Source organism: Pan paniscus, chromosome 5 (genome assembly GCF_029289425.2).
Source record: "Pan paniscus chromosome 5, NHGRI_mPanPan1-v2.0_pri, whole genome shotgun sequence".
Classification (NCBI taxonomy): domain Eukaryota; kingdom Metazoa; phylum Chordata; class Mammalia; order Primates; family Hominidae; genus Pan; species Pan paniscus.
The window spans coordinates 129199934-129215855 of NC_073254.2; the positions used below are offsets into that span (position 1 = coordinate 129199934).

The following is a 15922-nucleotide window of genomic DNA, read 5'->3' on the forward strand; positions in this document are numbered from 1 at the left end:
GTATATTTACCCAATGCCTGTACCTCCATTGCATCTGGGTAGTAACTAACTTGCTTTTGATTTTACAGGCTCATAGGCAGAAGGCACTTGCCTTGTCTCAGGTGAGACTTTGGACTGTGGACATTTGAGTTAATGCTGAAATGAGTTAAGACTTTGGGGGACTGTTGGGAAGGCATGACTGGTTTTGAATTGTGAGGACATGAGATTTAGGAGGCGCCAGGGGCTGAATGATATGGTTTGGCTCATATCCTCAGCCACATCTCATCTTGAATTGTAGCTCCCATAATTCCCATGTGTCATGGGAGGGACACAGTGGGAGGTAATTGAATCATGGGGGTGTGTCTTTCCCATGCTGTTCTCGTGATAGTGAATAAGTCTCATGAGATCTGATGGTTTTATAAAGGGGCATTCCCCTGCACATGTCCTCTTGCCTGCCACCATGTAAGATGTGCCTTTCTCCTCTCTTGCCTTCTCTCCTGATTGTGAGGCCTCCCCAGCCATGTAGAACTGTGGGTCCATTAAACCTCTTTTTCTTTATAAATTACCCAGTCTTGGGTATATCTTTATTAGCATTATGAGAACTAATACGTAATAATATTTCCATGGTTCGTCTTGGTCACTGGCATTGACCAGCAAAAGTCTTTGCATTTCACAGACACATTAAAACCTAAATTATCAACAAAATCCAAAGTAACTTTCTTTTTTTGATATTTTATTCTTTTTTAAATAATTTCAACTTTTATTTTAGATTCAGGGGGTACATATGCAGGTTTGTTGCCTGGGTATATTGCATAATCCTGTGGATTGAGGTACAATTGATCTCGTCACCCAGGTAGTGAGCATGGTATGCAATAGGTAGTTTTTCAACCCCTACTCCCCTTCACTCCCTCCCCTCTCTAGTAGTTCCCAGTTTCTATTGTTCCCATCTTTATGTCCATATGTACCCAAAATTTAGCTTCCGCTTATAAGTGAGAACATGCGATATTTGGGTTTCTATTTCTGCATTAATTCACTTAGGCTAATGGCCTCTAGCTGCATCCATGTTGCTGCAAATGACATGATTTCATTCTTTTTTATGGATGTACATAGTTTCCATTTCTGATCATAGCGTATCTTTTTATCTCTGGCTGCTTTAAGATTTTTTCTTAATGGTTTTTAGATATTTTATTATGATGCGTGTTGAAGTTTTCTTTGCATTTTTCTTGCTTGGGGTTGGTTGAGCTTCTTGGATTGTGGGTTTATTGTTTTCATCAGTTTTTAAAAAACTTCAACCATTATTTTTTCAAATATATTTTCTGCCTGCACTTCTCCTTCTGGGAATCCAGTTACACATTTGTTAAATACTTCATATTGTTTCATAGATCATTAAGACTACTAATTTCCTTCAGTCTTTTTCCCCCCTCAGTGCTTCATTTTACATAGTTCCTGTTGCTATGTCTTCAAATTTATCAGCCTTTTCTTATGCACTGTCTAATCTACTTTAATCCCATCCAGTCAGTATTTTATTTCAGATATTGCATTTTTCATTTCTAGAAGTTCCCATTTGATTTGTTTTGATATTTTCCATTTCTTTCCTCATTATGTTCACATTTCTTTTCTTATTCTTTTTTAAATTTTTTTTGAGACGGAGTCTCATCTCATTCTGTTGCCCAGGCTGGAGTGCAGTGGCTTGATTTCAGCTCACTGCAAACTCTGCCTCTTGGGTTCAATTGATTCTTGTGCCTCAGCCTCCCAAGCTGGGATTACAGGCACACACCACCACACCTAGCTAATTTTTGTATTTTTAGTAGAGACAGGGTTTCGCTATGTTGGCTAGGCTCGTCTCAAATTCCTGGCCTCAAGTGATCCGCCCACCTCAGCCTCCCAAAGTGCTGGGATTACAGGCATGAGCCACCCTGATCAGCCTATGTTCACATTTTCCTTTCAATCCTTGAGCATGCTGAGCATATTTACAATAGTTCTTTAAAAGGTCTTGTTGGGCTCTTGCCTGCTACCATGTAAGATAGGACTTTGCTCCTCATTCGCCTTCTGCCATGATTGTGAGGCCTCCCCAGACATGTGGAACTGATGCTATATTGAATTTTTGGAGAGAAAGTGAAACATGTCTGGGTCTAAGCAAGAAGTGAATATCTGCTTGGAGATTCTGTACAAGATGGTGGGGCTAGAGAAGCAACCTAGAAAGCAGCTCCTACAGAACTGCGGATCCCGCTAACCAAGAGTGGCCCCAAGTCCCTCACTAGACACTGGCTGAAGACCCATAGAATCAACAGTTTCTTAAGAACTTCTCCACCAGCTCACCCTTTGTAGTTCCACTTCAGTGCCTGCACTTGCTGACTTCTTATAGTGACTGATGGGTGTCTCCTCTGATTCTTCTATTCTCTCTTTCAATACTGTCCTTACCCATTGCCTCCTCCAAATGTGTAAGGCCTAATTTCTATGACAAATCCCTTATCCCATAACTCTTCAGAGCTCAGCTTCTCTGATTAATCCCTGACAGATACACCCAGATAACTATCTTCTTTAAAAACTTTACAACTAATTTTTAAAATATCTGAAATGCAGCATTTAGAATGATATAAGGAGGAGTTGTAGAGCATTATCATTGATTTTATTTCTATTGCAATAAAATTCTGGGGCCAATTATATTTAGGGAAAAATAAATACAAAACAATATAGACAAAAGTATTTATTGATTACAATGCTTGTATAGAGACTACACTGTATACTGAGGAGAAAACTGTAAAATCAACTGAATAAATAATCCTTTACCAAAAGTCAAAAAAAAAAAAAAAAAAAAAGGTCTTGTTGGGGCCGGGCACAGTGGCTCATGCCTGTAATCCCAGCACTTTGGGAGGCCGAGGCAGGCAGATCATGAGGTCAGGAGATCGAGACCATCCTGGCGAACATGGTGAAACCCTGTCTCTACTAAAAATACAAAAAATTAGCTGGGCATGGTGGCGGGCACCTGTAGTCCCAGCTACTCGGGAGGCTGAGGCAGGAGAATGGCGTGAACCTGGGAGGTGGAGCTTGCAGTGAGCCAAGATCACGCCACTGCACTCCAGCCTGGGCGACAGAGCAAGACTCCGTCTCAAAAAAATAAAAATAAAAAAAAAGTTCTTGTTGGTAACTTTCTTCACCTCTGTCATTTCTGAGCCTGTTTCTCATCCCTAATTTTTCTTTTGCTTTTGGATCATGCTTTCCTCTTTTCTTTGCATGTCTAGTAATTTTTTATTGAATGCTGAAAATTGTCAATTTTTCATTATTAAGTAGCAGATTTTTTGTATTATTTAGAGCTTATTGGACTTTATTCTGGTAGGCAGTTAAGTTACTTACAGATCAGCTTAATCCTTTCAAGGCTGAAGGATTGTTAGAGCAGGTTTAGAATAATCACTACTCTAGGCATAGTTTATCCTTTTACTAAAGCTTTTGATGTCTCTACTAAATGTCCCAGATATTTAATGAAAAGCCCTCACTCTAGCTGGTTGGACTTGAACAACTCTCAGCCTCATATGAACTCGGAACTGTTCAGTTTACAATTCCCTAGTCAGTTATTCTTTGGACAGCCTCCTGGAGTTTCACCTTTTACATGCATGGCTTAGTATTCAGCAACAGACTGAAAGGGATCTTGATGCAGATTTCTAGAATCCCTTCTTTGCATGGCTTCCTTCTCTCCTGCAAACATCAGCTGACTCAATTTTCCAAATTTCAGTTTCTCTTTCTTTAACTCAGAGAGATCATCTACTCTGCTTAGGATTCCCTTTCTTGCTCCATGGCTCAGAAACTGTCTTCTGGTATGAAACTAAGGTGATTGCAGGGCCTACATGATTTGTTTCCTTCTCTCAGGGACCAGAGTCCTGCATTGCCCATTGTCCAGTGTCAGAAAACAGTTACCTTGTATATTGTGTCCAATTTTCTAGTTGTTTATGATAGAAGGGTAAGTCTGGTTCTGGTTATTCCATCACAGCCAGTATTATTTTTATTATCAGAAAGAAAATCTTCAAAAGAATTAACTGTTTTTAAGTATAAATAAAATTTCTGATCTGAGGTTAAAAGCTATAATCTTACCTGTAATGTACTCTGTATTTTTGACTCATAAGTTCAATTTTTAATAAAAAATTTTAGGCTCAGCTTTAGATTACTTGACAGACTTTTATGTCACTGCTAAAATTGTTTGGTAACTGAGAAATTAGCTTAAATCTATTGACTTGGTAACAGATCATAAAGACTTAGAAATGTCTACTCACTTTATTTCAATTTGAATACTATCTTGAGCCAGACTTCTTTTTTTTTGTCTTTTTGAGATAGAGTTTCACTCTTGTTGCCCAGGCTGGAGTGCAATGGCGCGATCTCTGCTCACTGCAACCTCTGCTCACTGTAACCTCTGCCTCCCAGGTTCAAGCAATTCTCCAGCATCATCCTCTCGAGTAGCTGAGATTATAGGCACCCGCCACCATGCCCAGCTAATTTTTTGTATTTTTAGTAGAGATGGGGTTTCACTATGTTGGCCAGGCTGGTCTCGAACTCCTGACCTCAGGTGATCCACCCGCCTTGGCTTCCCAAAGTGCTGGGGTTACAGGCGTGAGCTACCACGCCCGGCCGAGCCAGACTTCTTACTGTTATGGTCTTCATATAGAAAAATACATCTTTCCGGCTGGGCACGGTGGCTTACGCCTGTAATCCCAGCACTTTGGGAGGCCGAGGCGGGCGGATCACGAGGTCAGGAGATCGAGACCATCCTGGCTAACACGGTGAAACCCCGTCTCTACTAAAAATACAAAAAATTAGCTGGGCGTGGTGGCGGGCGCCTGTAGTCCCAGCTACTCAGGAGGCTGAGGCAGGAGAATGGCGTGAGCCCGGGAGGCGGAGCTTGCCGTGAGCTGAGATCGTGCCACTGCACTCCAGCCTAGGCAAGAGAGCAAGACTCCGTCTCAAAAGAAAGAAAGAAAGAAAGAAAAATGCATCTTTCCAAAACAACCAGAGACTGATTTTCCTCGTTAGTGTTCTTAAGACTTTATTCAATCTTCCTTCTCTAAGTGCTTATTTTTCTTGTTGTTAAAGTATTACACAGAGAGAATTACCCAGCTGGCCCAGAGTAAATATTTACACATGCTTAGGTGGAAGAGGTTTTGCCAACACAGTAAGATCATGGAGCAACTTTATCCTCTTTACAAGGTAGGAAGTCTATGAACAGAACCTCTGGGCTATTTTTTTATGTTTTTAAAAGTCACAGCTAAAGATAGAAAAGAAACTAATGGATGTGCCTTCTCGCCTGTTCTACCTATGGCAGAAGGTAATGGTAAAGGTAATCTATTCTTAAGAATAAAATTTGAAGGAAGTTTTGTATGAGAGGAAATGCATTTTTCTTCACAGACTTAGCTTCCTCAGCTTTAGGTAAAAAGTTCAGAAGCGACTCCAGTTATAAGTATCCCTATGCACTGACTCTTTGCTTGGAGTCTGTCTCCTTCAAAGTCCTAAGAATATGACCACTGCCCTTATAAGTCAAATTCAGAATATAGAAGAACTTTGGGATTCAAAGAACCCCTTTATTTAGACCCAAAACAACATTACCCTATGCTTGGAAGCAAATGATACAGAGCATAAGGCTTGCAAATAACAAAGTTCTATCTTTGTATCTCTCTTAAACAGAAACAAGTTGGCTACATTATGCAGGAGTACAATGACGCCCTTCAGAGAGCTGAAAGATTGTCTGTTGCTCGAGAAAACTTCCTCATGGGAAAAAACAATCCTCCTAACTTGGTGACACAGGAAGATCTGACTATTTACACAAAGTGGTTAGTGTGCCACCTGCACTCTCTCGGGACTGTTCACCAGTACCTGCAGGTATGTGAAACACAGTGATGTGATGATGTGGCACCCTTCTAGGGATGATCAGTACATTGTTTTCTCACATCTGTCACTTAGTTTTAGATTGTCACTGTTTCAGGACTCCACCTGCCCTACAAATGACAGAAACATAATGGGTCACTGGATTTCTTCTTTGAAACCTTAGACATCTTTCTCTTTTGAAACTTTATTCTACTGAAATAATTTAGCTTTCTCAAAGATGTCTCTGTTGTACTATTTCATATTCACTCTGTAAGTTCTTGTCTTCATCATCTTGTTCAGGATCTATGCTCTCTGATTTAGATACACTTTTTAAATATTAGGCGATGTTTAATGAGGGTCTAATATGTGCCAGGTACTTGTCCTAGGCATGCAACAAAGATATGGCCTTTGCTGAAAAGTAACTGGGTTCTCGGCTGGTAGGGATATGGGTAAGTAAATATTCAACTGAAATACAACGGGGTAAAAAAGAACAGGATAAGTGTAAGCATAGGGTAAAGAGAGTCACAGAGAGGCTCTAAGTCAGGCTAGAGGCATCAGAAAGGAGTGACATGATCACATTTCCATTTTGGAAAGATTATTGTTTTTCTACCCATATCTTTTCCTACTTCTCTCTGCCTTAGCTCAGAGACACCATCATGCATGGAATTGCCCAAATCGGAAACTGGCTTCGTCCTTTCCCCGCACCCAGCCAGCCACTATGGGCACTGCCTCTGATACATTTCTCACCAGTCACATGGTGTTATAACGATCTGCTTATAAGTCTGGGTCTTTAGTAAACCGTGAGCTCTTTGAGGTTGTATCCTGTCTTATTCCTCTTTGTCTCCCTAGCACCCCACACAGTGCCTTGTCCACTTTGGGTCCTTGATCAAAGTAGACCTGTTTGGAGGTTAAGGCCACTCAGAGTCAGTAACAGTACTAGGTCTCCGAGCTCCAAATGTAGCCCCTTATCATTGGGCAGGTTACTGAGGCTCCACCTCTACTTCTTTTCTTCTCTCCCAAAGCAAAGGGCTGCTCCTGAACCTGAGTCTGGAAGCTTCTGTGAGAATTGTATTGATGTTTGGCCTCTTGGTCTTGCCCTTCTATAGGCCCTCCAGTATTTGCCCATCTCCAAAGTGCTGAGTTTAGCTTTCAACCAAGTCACTGAAGTTGGTCAGAAAAATGAAAATGTCTGTGTCAATGACATTGACCCTGACATTCAGGGTTCTGCATCTCCTGACCCTGTGGATATCAGCATTTCTGGTAAGAAATTAGTCTTCTTTCCCCTCGGGTAATGTGGAGCAAAGAAGATTGTAATTTTAGACTTATGCTGGTTGTCCCATGATCTTGCTAAAAATTGTTCTATATACCGAAAGTTTTTCTCTCCTTAATAAACAAGTCTTAGTTTAATATTTTCAGATGGGAAAAAATAACAAACACTTTTTAAGACATGTTTTAATCTCCGTCTTTATAATTAGCAAGTTAAGAGTGAGAGAAAAAAATGGACTTGAAGTCAGCAGTACTGGGCTCTAGGCTTGTTCCTGTCCTGGCCTCACTGTGGGCCTGCATTTTATCTCCTTGGGCCTCAATTTGGTCATCTCCATAACAAACCTTTCAGAATCAGTGATCTCTAAGGCTCCTTCCAGTTTTCATATTACACAAATCTAAAATAATTTCTTCATCTGAATAAAATTAATGCAGTTTTCCTGCCCTTACCTTGTGTTACAGATGACTAAGAAACCTGTTAAGATTTCTACTCTGAGTGACATTCTTGCTTGGATGCACAGAGTGTCCCGGGAATGCCTGGGAGAGGCAGCCAACCCTGGTTGTGGGGCATCTGAGAAGGCTTCTTGAAGGAGGGGAGTCCAAACTGGGTCCTTAGAGATGAGGGGGAGTTAGCCATGTGAAAACAGCTGAAGGCTCTCACCTTCTTCTAATTTGTTGGATAAATTTATAAATAATGTTCTTCATTTACCAGAAAGCACTATAGGCAATTCTGCTCCAAGCCATTCCCCAAAAGGTCTGTTGGGTTTCTCCTGTAGGCTGTGAGACGGCAAGGAGTCCTTGCTGCCTCCTACAAAAGCCCAGCTCCAAGGATTTGTCAGATCCACCTGGCCAAGTAGGGTGCAGACTATAAATTGTGGCAGAAAATGTTGGGAAAGGAGCAGAATGGGCATCCCATCAGTAGAGGAGCTCCTACTTCTACCTGTCTCAAAGGACTCTCCATTTTCTCTCCCTGACAGTATTCATTGGTCTTAATGCTCTTGATTTTGGTTTTCCTCAGGGCCAATGAGAACAGAAGCTGCTTTTGTCCTCCCCCAACATGCAACAGAAACAGGAGAACTGAAACCTCAGCTGAAGCTCCTGCTCTCCCATTTCAGTATCCCATATGACGTAGAAGAGCTCTGGGACTCTGCTAAGGAAATGGAACTTTTTTCCTTGGTATTTGATACACTCTTTCTTAATACAAATATAGGTGTTCATGAAAGAAAGCACTGGTATTTTCCACAAAGTTGCACCTTTTACTACCAACAATTGTTTCAAGAGTGATCTTGTAAAGTAGTAATAGGTGAAATTTTGATTAGCAGTTAGGAAAAGCTTCCTCTGTAAGAGTAATGGGACTCAAATAGTGAACCCAGAAGGATTTCAGGACTTGTTTTTCTGCAGAACTTAAAGCAAAAGTAGTGTACAGTCTATAGTAGATGATGTAAAGATTTGGCAAATTTGCATGGCAGAGTTGTCAATTATCTAAAGCCCTCTAATTCTCAAAATATATTGCAATAGCTTTCCTTATTGACAAAATGCTTTATATTTAATAGAGGGTACATTGTGTAGTGATGTTTAAAGTCATGCAGTCTTCTCTGCTATAACACAGTGTTGTACTTCCTGAAATGAAAACAACTCATATTATCAAAAGCCATGTTAAAACTTGTTTCAAAGGGGGCCAGGTGTGTGGTTCATGCCTGTAATCCCAGCGCTTTGGGAGGCTGAAGCGGGGTATCACTTGAGCCCAGGATGGGCAGCATAGTGAAAACCTGTCTCAAAAAAAAAAAAAAAAAAAACTTGTTTGAAAGAGAAAAATAGGACTATAGGTAGATAGCTTCAGATTTTTAAAAATATTTGAGATGGAGTCTTGCTCTGTCACCCAGGCTGGAGTGTAGTGGTGCAATCTCAGCTCAATGCAGTCTCCACCTCCTGGGTCCAAGAGATTCTTCTGCCTCAGACACACCTGGCTAATTTTTGTATTTTTGGTAGAGATGGGGTTGCCATATTGGCCAGGCTGGTCTTGAACTTCTGGCCTCAGGTGATCTGCCCGCATTGGCCTCCCAAAGTGCTGGGATTACTGGCATGAGCCACCGCACCTGGCCAAGCTTCAGATTTATAATAACAAAAGTTTCAACAATAACGCTCTAACTGTATATTATTTGCAAGTGTATATATTTGCTAGGTAAAAATAAGAGATTGATGGATCCAAACATGTAAAAATAAGATCTGAATAGTTTTGAATGCTCTTTACGTAAGAAGTAAGCTACTGTCTGTGCTATCACCATTTGCTTGAGTTTGAAATTCCACTTGCATTTCCATTTGTTCCAGCGTAATTATACCAGGATTTTGTGTGTGTGTGTGGGGTGGGGGGAGGTTGTTTTGTTTTGTTTTTAGACAGAGTCTCGGTCTGTCACCCAGGCTGGAGTACAGTGGCGCAATCTCAGCTCACTGCAACCACCACCTCCCAGGTTCAAGCAATTCTCCTGCCTCAGCCTCCCAAGTAGCTGGGATTACAGGCATGCGCCACCATGCCCAGCTAATTTTTGTATTTTTAGTAGAGACAGAGTTTCACTACATTGGCCAGGCTGACCTTGAACTCTTGACCTCAAGTGATCCACCGCCTCGGCCTCCCAAAGAGCTGGGATTACAGGCGTGAGCCACTGCGCCTGGCCCAGCATGATTTTTATTAGTATGTAACACAACCTCTTTAAGCTCACTGGAACCAGTGGTATCACATGTCTTCTTGTTTCCTTGAAGGTGATGATGTTTAGCTTTTGCCTTTCTTTTCATGCCACCAGCAGCACTGTCTCCAGCAGAGTGTTTCTGTGGGAGTGTCCTCCCCTTATTATCATGAAGGATTATGATAGGCAAAACACAGAATCAGAATATGATGGTGTTTAAGAAGAACCAAAATAAATGTAAGTTAATTATAGCCCAGGAGACTATTATTATTATTATTATTATTATTTTTTTTTTTTTTTGAGATGGAGTCTTGCTTTGTTGCCCAGGCTGGAGTACAGTGGCACAATCTCCGCTCACTGCAAGCTCTGCCTCCTGGGTTCACGCCATTCTCCTGCCTCAGCCTCCTGAGTAGCTGGGACTACAGACGTCCACCACCATGCCCAGCTAATTTTTTGTATTTTTAGTACAGATGGGGGTTTCATCATGTTGGCCAGGCTGGTCTCAAACTCCTGACCTCAGGTGATCCACCCGCCTTGGCCTCCCAAAGTGCTAGGATTACAGGCATGAGCCACCACGCCCGGCCCAGGAGACTATTATTAATGATAAACAAGTGAACACAAGTCTGGCGGAGCACTCCAACAAAGCCATGTTGTTCCCAAAGAACAGCTTGTCTCCTTTTTATGATGATAATTTCCACTTTTAATTTTCTTATGATAGTATTATGTGAAATACTAATTGTGTTCCAAGATAACTAGTCACATTACATCAACTTTTTTGCCTAGGAAGAGTTCCTATGTTTAGGTGCTGTTTATTCTGATACTCTAATGCCTAAGAGCAGGGTCAGCAAACTACAGCCCCACTTGTTTTCTTAAAATACGGTTGTTTTGGGATACAGCAGTCTTAGGTTCATTCAGGCTGCTATAACAAAATACCATAAACAGAGTGGCTTCTAAACAACAGAAATTTATTTATTACAGTTCTGGAGGCTGGAAAGTTTAAGATCAAGGTAGTCTGATGTCTGGTGAGGACCCGCTTTCTGGCTCATAGGTGGTGCCTTCTCGCTGTGTCCGCACATGGTAGAAGGGCAAGAGTCTCTCAGGCTTCTTTTATAAGGGCACTAATCCTATTCCTGAAGACTTCACCTTCATGACCCAATCACCTCCCCAAATTCCCATATCCTAATACCATCACTTTGTGGTTAGGATTTCAACACATGAATCTTGTGGGGACACAAACATTCAGACCCTAGCAACAGCCGTGCCTATTCATGTATGTATTTTCTATGGCTACTTTCACACTACAACAGCAGACTTGAGTAGTTGTGACAGAGACCTTGTGGTCAATAAAGGCTAAAACACCTACCATCTGGCCCTTTAAGAAGTTTGCCAACCCAGTCGTAGACCAGCACTGTCTCACTGAACTTCCAGAAGCAATGGATGTGTTCTGCCTTTGCACTGTCCCATGTTAACCACTAGTCACATACACTAATAGTTATCTGAGCACTTGGAATGTGGTTAGCGCAACTCAAGAACTAGATTTCAAATTTTATTTAATTCTAATTAATTCATAATGTTAAACAGCCACATGTTGCTAGGGGCAACAGCATTGGATAGCACAACCTCAGAGGTAGTAGCATTATTACTAGAAGAATCTTCAGCTCTGTGACTCACAAATTTGCTCACTCATTCCAGAAACCTCTGTTGAGGCCCTAGTATGTGTCAGCACTGTGGTAGTTTCTTACTGTGTGTGTACATGTGCACACATGAGTGGTAAAATAACATAACAAAATTTACCATTTTAGCCATTAGTAAGTGTTCAGTTCAGTGGCGTTAAGTACATTCACATTGTTGTGTGGCCATCACCATGTGGTGAATTCTTGACATTCATAGTCTATGCCCTGAATGGGGCTCACCGTGTAGTGAGGAAATCCTGACACAACGTGGCAAGTACAGTGATGAAGGTGCCACCACAGGGGCCCACACTGGAGGGGAAAGAAGGAATGTTCAGCATTTTGACAGTAGGAACCGATGTCGTAGAAAGCACTTGTAGCCTCAGTCTGAAAGTAAGCTATGAAGGGAATAGGTTGAGATGCCTTAAAGAGTTTAACAGGTTCTAGCATCGTCAGGCCTCTGAGAGCAGGATTTATTTAATCCTTATTTAGTCTATAATAGTTTATTGGGTGGTCGGAAAAAGTGAATGCATTTTCAAAGGTGGACAATTTACTTCTCACTTATATTTAGGTTCCAGTTCAATATATATATATATAAATGCATTAATATATTTCCAATCTCTGGAGCAGACATTCAGAACAGGTAATACACACAGTTATGGTAATGAGCTGACTGAGAACATGTGCCACACAGGTATGCCAATTTAAGGTCTTGTCACTATCACAGAGTTGTGTTTTATAAATTAGTTTGATTCCAAGGCTATTTCAAAGACAATCAGTAGCTGTTTTTGAAATTGCCCACTCTCTGAGACTTTTTTTCTGGATTCCACTTCTCACTTCATCCTGTTTAGGTTTCCCAAAAATTTCAAAGCGTCTTCATGGAGCAACAGAGATTGCAAATGTTTCCAGACTATGAAGCTGGAACAGCTAAAGCAGATAATTTGGGTTTGGCAGGACCCAGAATGACCCTGAAAAAGAGAGCCAACTGGATTTCCTTCATAAAGGTAAAGAGACTCGTGGTGATAGTCATCTATCAGTGATGTCAGCAGTGTCACAGTGTCATCTAAGCAGGCTAGGCAACCTGGCAACACCAGGTTTATGTAGTCCCTGTTGTTCCCTCTCCTTAGTGCCCTCAGCAAACTGTCCTCTTTGAATAGGGGAGATGCTTCCCTGTCCTCAAGGGAGGCAACTTAGAGAACCTGGCCTTGTGTGCCACACTGTCCCAGCTTTTTGCCTGCCTTGGCTCTATATCGAAGTTTGCTATGCTAATCTGCCTTCTCTGAAGGTTCTCCAGATGCCTGTACCCCACTCTAATGGGCCCAAACTCCCTGCTTATTACTAATGATCTCAGATACTTGGCAAGAGCTAAGCTTACTATCCAAGGGTGTGATTGACTTGTGTAAATCCAACCGTTGAGTCAAAAACTATTTATTTGGTACATATTGTATATCAGGTGTGGCCGTTCATGCTGGAGATACACAGTTCACAAACAATATGCAAGTAAGCAGACTAAATAAGATGATTTTAGGTAGTGCTAACTATGGTCAATTCTTGTTATTCAAGGTAGTTGTGTTCTGGAAAGTCACCAGGAACACTGAGTTAGCAAATATTGAATCGTTACCCCTAGGGGAAATAGAGTTAGTTCCTGTGAACCTCTCGTCGGAACACTCATCAATACATAACTGTTTTACGTGTGTTTCTGTTTAAAGACATCTTATTTAAAATATATTGTTGATTCATTAATATTGAACTAATGACTAACAGCACTATAATTCATGCCTGAATGAAGCTTATTTAACACATGTATTTTTTCCAAAAGGTACATCACACAGCCTTCTAATGCTTAGGAACATTAGACATTACTTTGGCACTACCCATGGGGACCATTTTCAACAGTAAAATGACCACCAAAAAGCATAAAAATGTGAAGAATGTGGCACTAAATGGACCACAAAAGGATCCTTGTTTGTAATATGCGAGCAGAAACAAGAAGGCAGAGCGTTGCCTTGTTCAAACTGAGTTGAGAATATGCCCATTGAGTGATTCAAATTTTTACCACCCTGCACACGCCTATGAGTGACTGTGAAAACTCTACTAGTATTGAGTTTTGAGTCACAAAAAATGTTAGATAGTAGGCAAAATCACAAACATGGAATCCACAAACAACAAGGATTGATTGTATCATGAAGAAAAGAAAAATCTTGGCCAGGTGCAGTGGCTCACACCTGTAATCCCAGCACTTTGGGAGGCCAAGGTGGGTGGATCACGAGGTCAAGACATCGAGACCATCCTGGCCAACATGGTGAAACCCCCTCTCTACTAAAAAAAAAAAAATACAAAAATTAGCTGGGCGTGGTGGCGTGCGCCTGTAGTCCCAGCTACTTGGGAGGCTGAGGCAGGAGAATCGCTTGAACCTGGGAGGTGGAGGTTGCAGTGAGCTGAGATTGCGCCACTGCACTCCAGCCTAGTGACAGAGTGAGACTCCATCTAAAAATTAAAATAAAATCAAATAAATTTTGTATGACTGTTTTAGTCTATTCAGGCTGCTTTAACAAAATACCATAAACTGGGTAGCTTATAAAGAACAGAAATATATTTCTTACAGTTCTAGAGGCTGGGAAGTCCAAGATCAGGGGGCCAGCATGGTCAAGTTCTGGAAGGTCCTCTTCCAGGCTACAGGCTTCTGCTTCTCCCTGTGTCCTCACATGGTGGAAGAAAAAAGCCAAGCTCCCTCAGGCCTCTTTTGTAAGGGCATGAATACTGTTCATGAGGGCTCTACCATCATGATCTAATCACATCCCCAAATTCTATTACTAATGCCATCACCTTGGGGGTTAGGTTTCAACATTTAAATTTTAGAGGAACACATTCAGACCATAGGAGTGAATCAGGATGGACTGAGAGAAATCAAAGATTGCTCCTAGTTCCATCTAGTGCTTGAGGAACAAGGTAGTCCCTGTAAGGGAAGCCAGACTTTCTGTTTTAGATTGTTACACTTGATATCCAAGAATAGATATCAAAGGAGTAGTTGGATATAATAGGCTGGAGTTTAGGGCTGAGATATAAATTTGAGTGTTAATGGTGTTTACAGCAACAGAACTTATTTTTGAAATACAGTTTATTAATATGAAAGATGTTTTAAATGTGGAGTCACATGGAGTCTGTGGGTGAACTTTCTTTTGCCCTGTAAATAAAGTGCAATGACCAACTCTGATGGATTTAGGGTCCCTGCTGCTTGTGGGTGGTATGGTGTCATCCCAGATAGATCTACTGCATCTTATAGGCCAGGCACCAACAGGAACTGGTGCTGCTGTCTCCTTCAATGGATCTGTGAACCCATGAAGACCCTTTCCAAAAGCTCACTTGTCCTAGCCAACCTAGCACCAAAGCCAGATACCATTTCAGAAGGTCCTTGAATCTCTTTGCTTGCAACTTTTATTGAGAATCATTCTGTTATGTTGTAACTTTATGTGAACATGTTTGTCCACTAGATCAAGCCAAAATGTGATCCATGGCAAAAGAAGCTTTTGACTAAATTAAAAGAACGGAGAAGAACAGATGCATTATTGCAACTCCAAGCAAAGTTTTTGAAGGTGAGAAAATAACCATGTTTCCATGTAGATGTTTGCTAAAATCATTCTCAAAATATGCAATTTTCTTTCCCTTTTTAAAAATGTTGGCATGGATTCACTATGACGGCTTTATTTGAAACTTTTTTTTTTTTTTTGAGACAAGAGTCTTGCTCTGTCACCCAGGCTGGTGTGCAGTGGCGTGATCTCGGCTCACTGCAACCTCTGCCTCCTGGGCTCAAGCGATTCTCCTGCCTCAGCCTCCCTAGCAGCTGGGATTACAGGCGTGCACTACCATGCCCAGCTAATTTTTGTATTTTTAGTAGAGATGGGGTTTCACCATGTTGGCCAGGCTGGTCTCGAACTCTCGACCTCAAGTGATCTGCCCACCTCGGCCTCCCAAAATTGTAGGATTACAGGCGTGAGCCACCATGCCTGGCCTTATTTTAAACTTTATAATCTAATTGCCACACTTTAAAAATCCTGTTAGCTTTCAGTAGAGAATAAAAAATTGTCAAAAAGCTGGACTTTAGGGCCAGGCACAGTGACTCATGTCTGTAATCCCAGCACTTTGGGAGGCCAAGGCAGGAGGATTGTTTGAGCCCAGGAGTTCAAGACCAGCGTAGGCAACAAAAAGAGACCCTGTCTCTACAAATTATTTTCTTTAAAAATTAGCCAGGTGTGGTGAAACACACCTGTAGTCCCAGCTACTCAGGAAGCTGAGGTGGGAGGATTGCTTGAGCCCAGGAGGTCAAGGTTTCAGTGAGCCATGATTGCATACTGCACTCCAGCCTGGGTGAGAGCGTGAGACTCTGTCTCAAACAACAATAACAACAACAAAACAACAACAACAACAAAAACCAAAAACAAAACCCAAAAAACTGAATTTTAGTCCAGCTTTAACATCAACTCC

At 41.4% G+C, this 15922-nt stretch overlaps 1 protein-coding gene across 1 annotated transcript in view; it reads left to right on the top strand.

Moving 5' to 3' along the window:
* The window catches only part of LOC100972187 (uncharacterized), a 190938-nt gene that overhangs the window by 27168 nt on the left and 147848 nt on the right, over positions 1-15922 (top strand). The window contains exons 5-10 of the mRNA XM_034962679.4: positions 5059-5172; positions 5647-5841; positions 6933-7086; positions 8108-8265; positions 12292-12444; positions 14932-15033. Coding sequence (XP_034818570.4) covers positions 5059-5172; positions 5647-5841; positions 6933-7086; positions 8108-8265; positions 12292-12444; positions 14932-15033 — 876 coding nt within the window. The remainder of the gene's footprint in view (positions 1-5058; positions 5173-5646; positions 5842-6932; positions 7087-8107; positions 8266-12291; positions 12445-14931; positions 15034-15922) is intronic.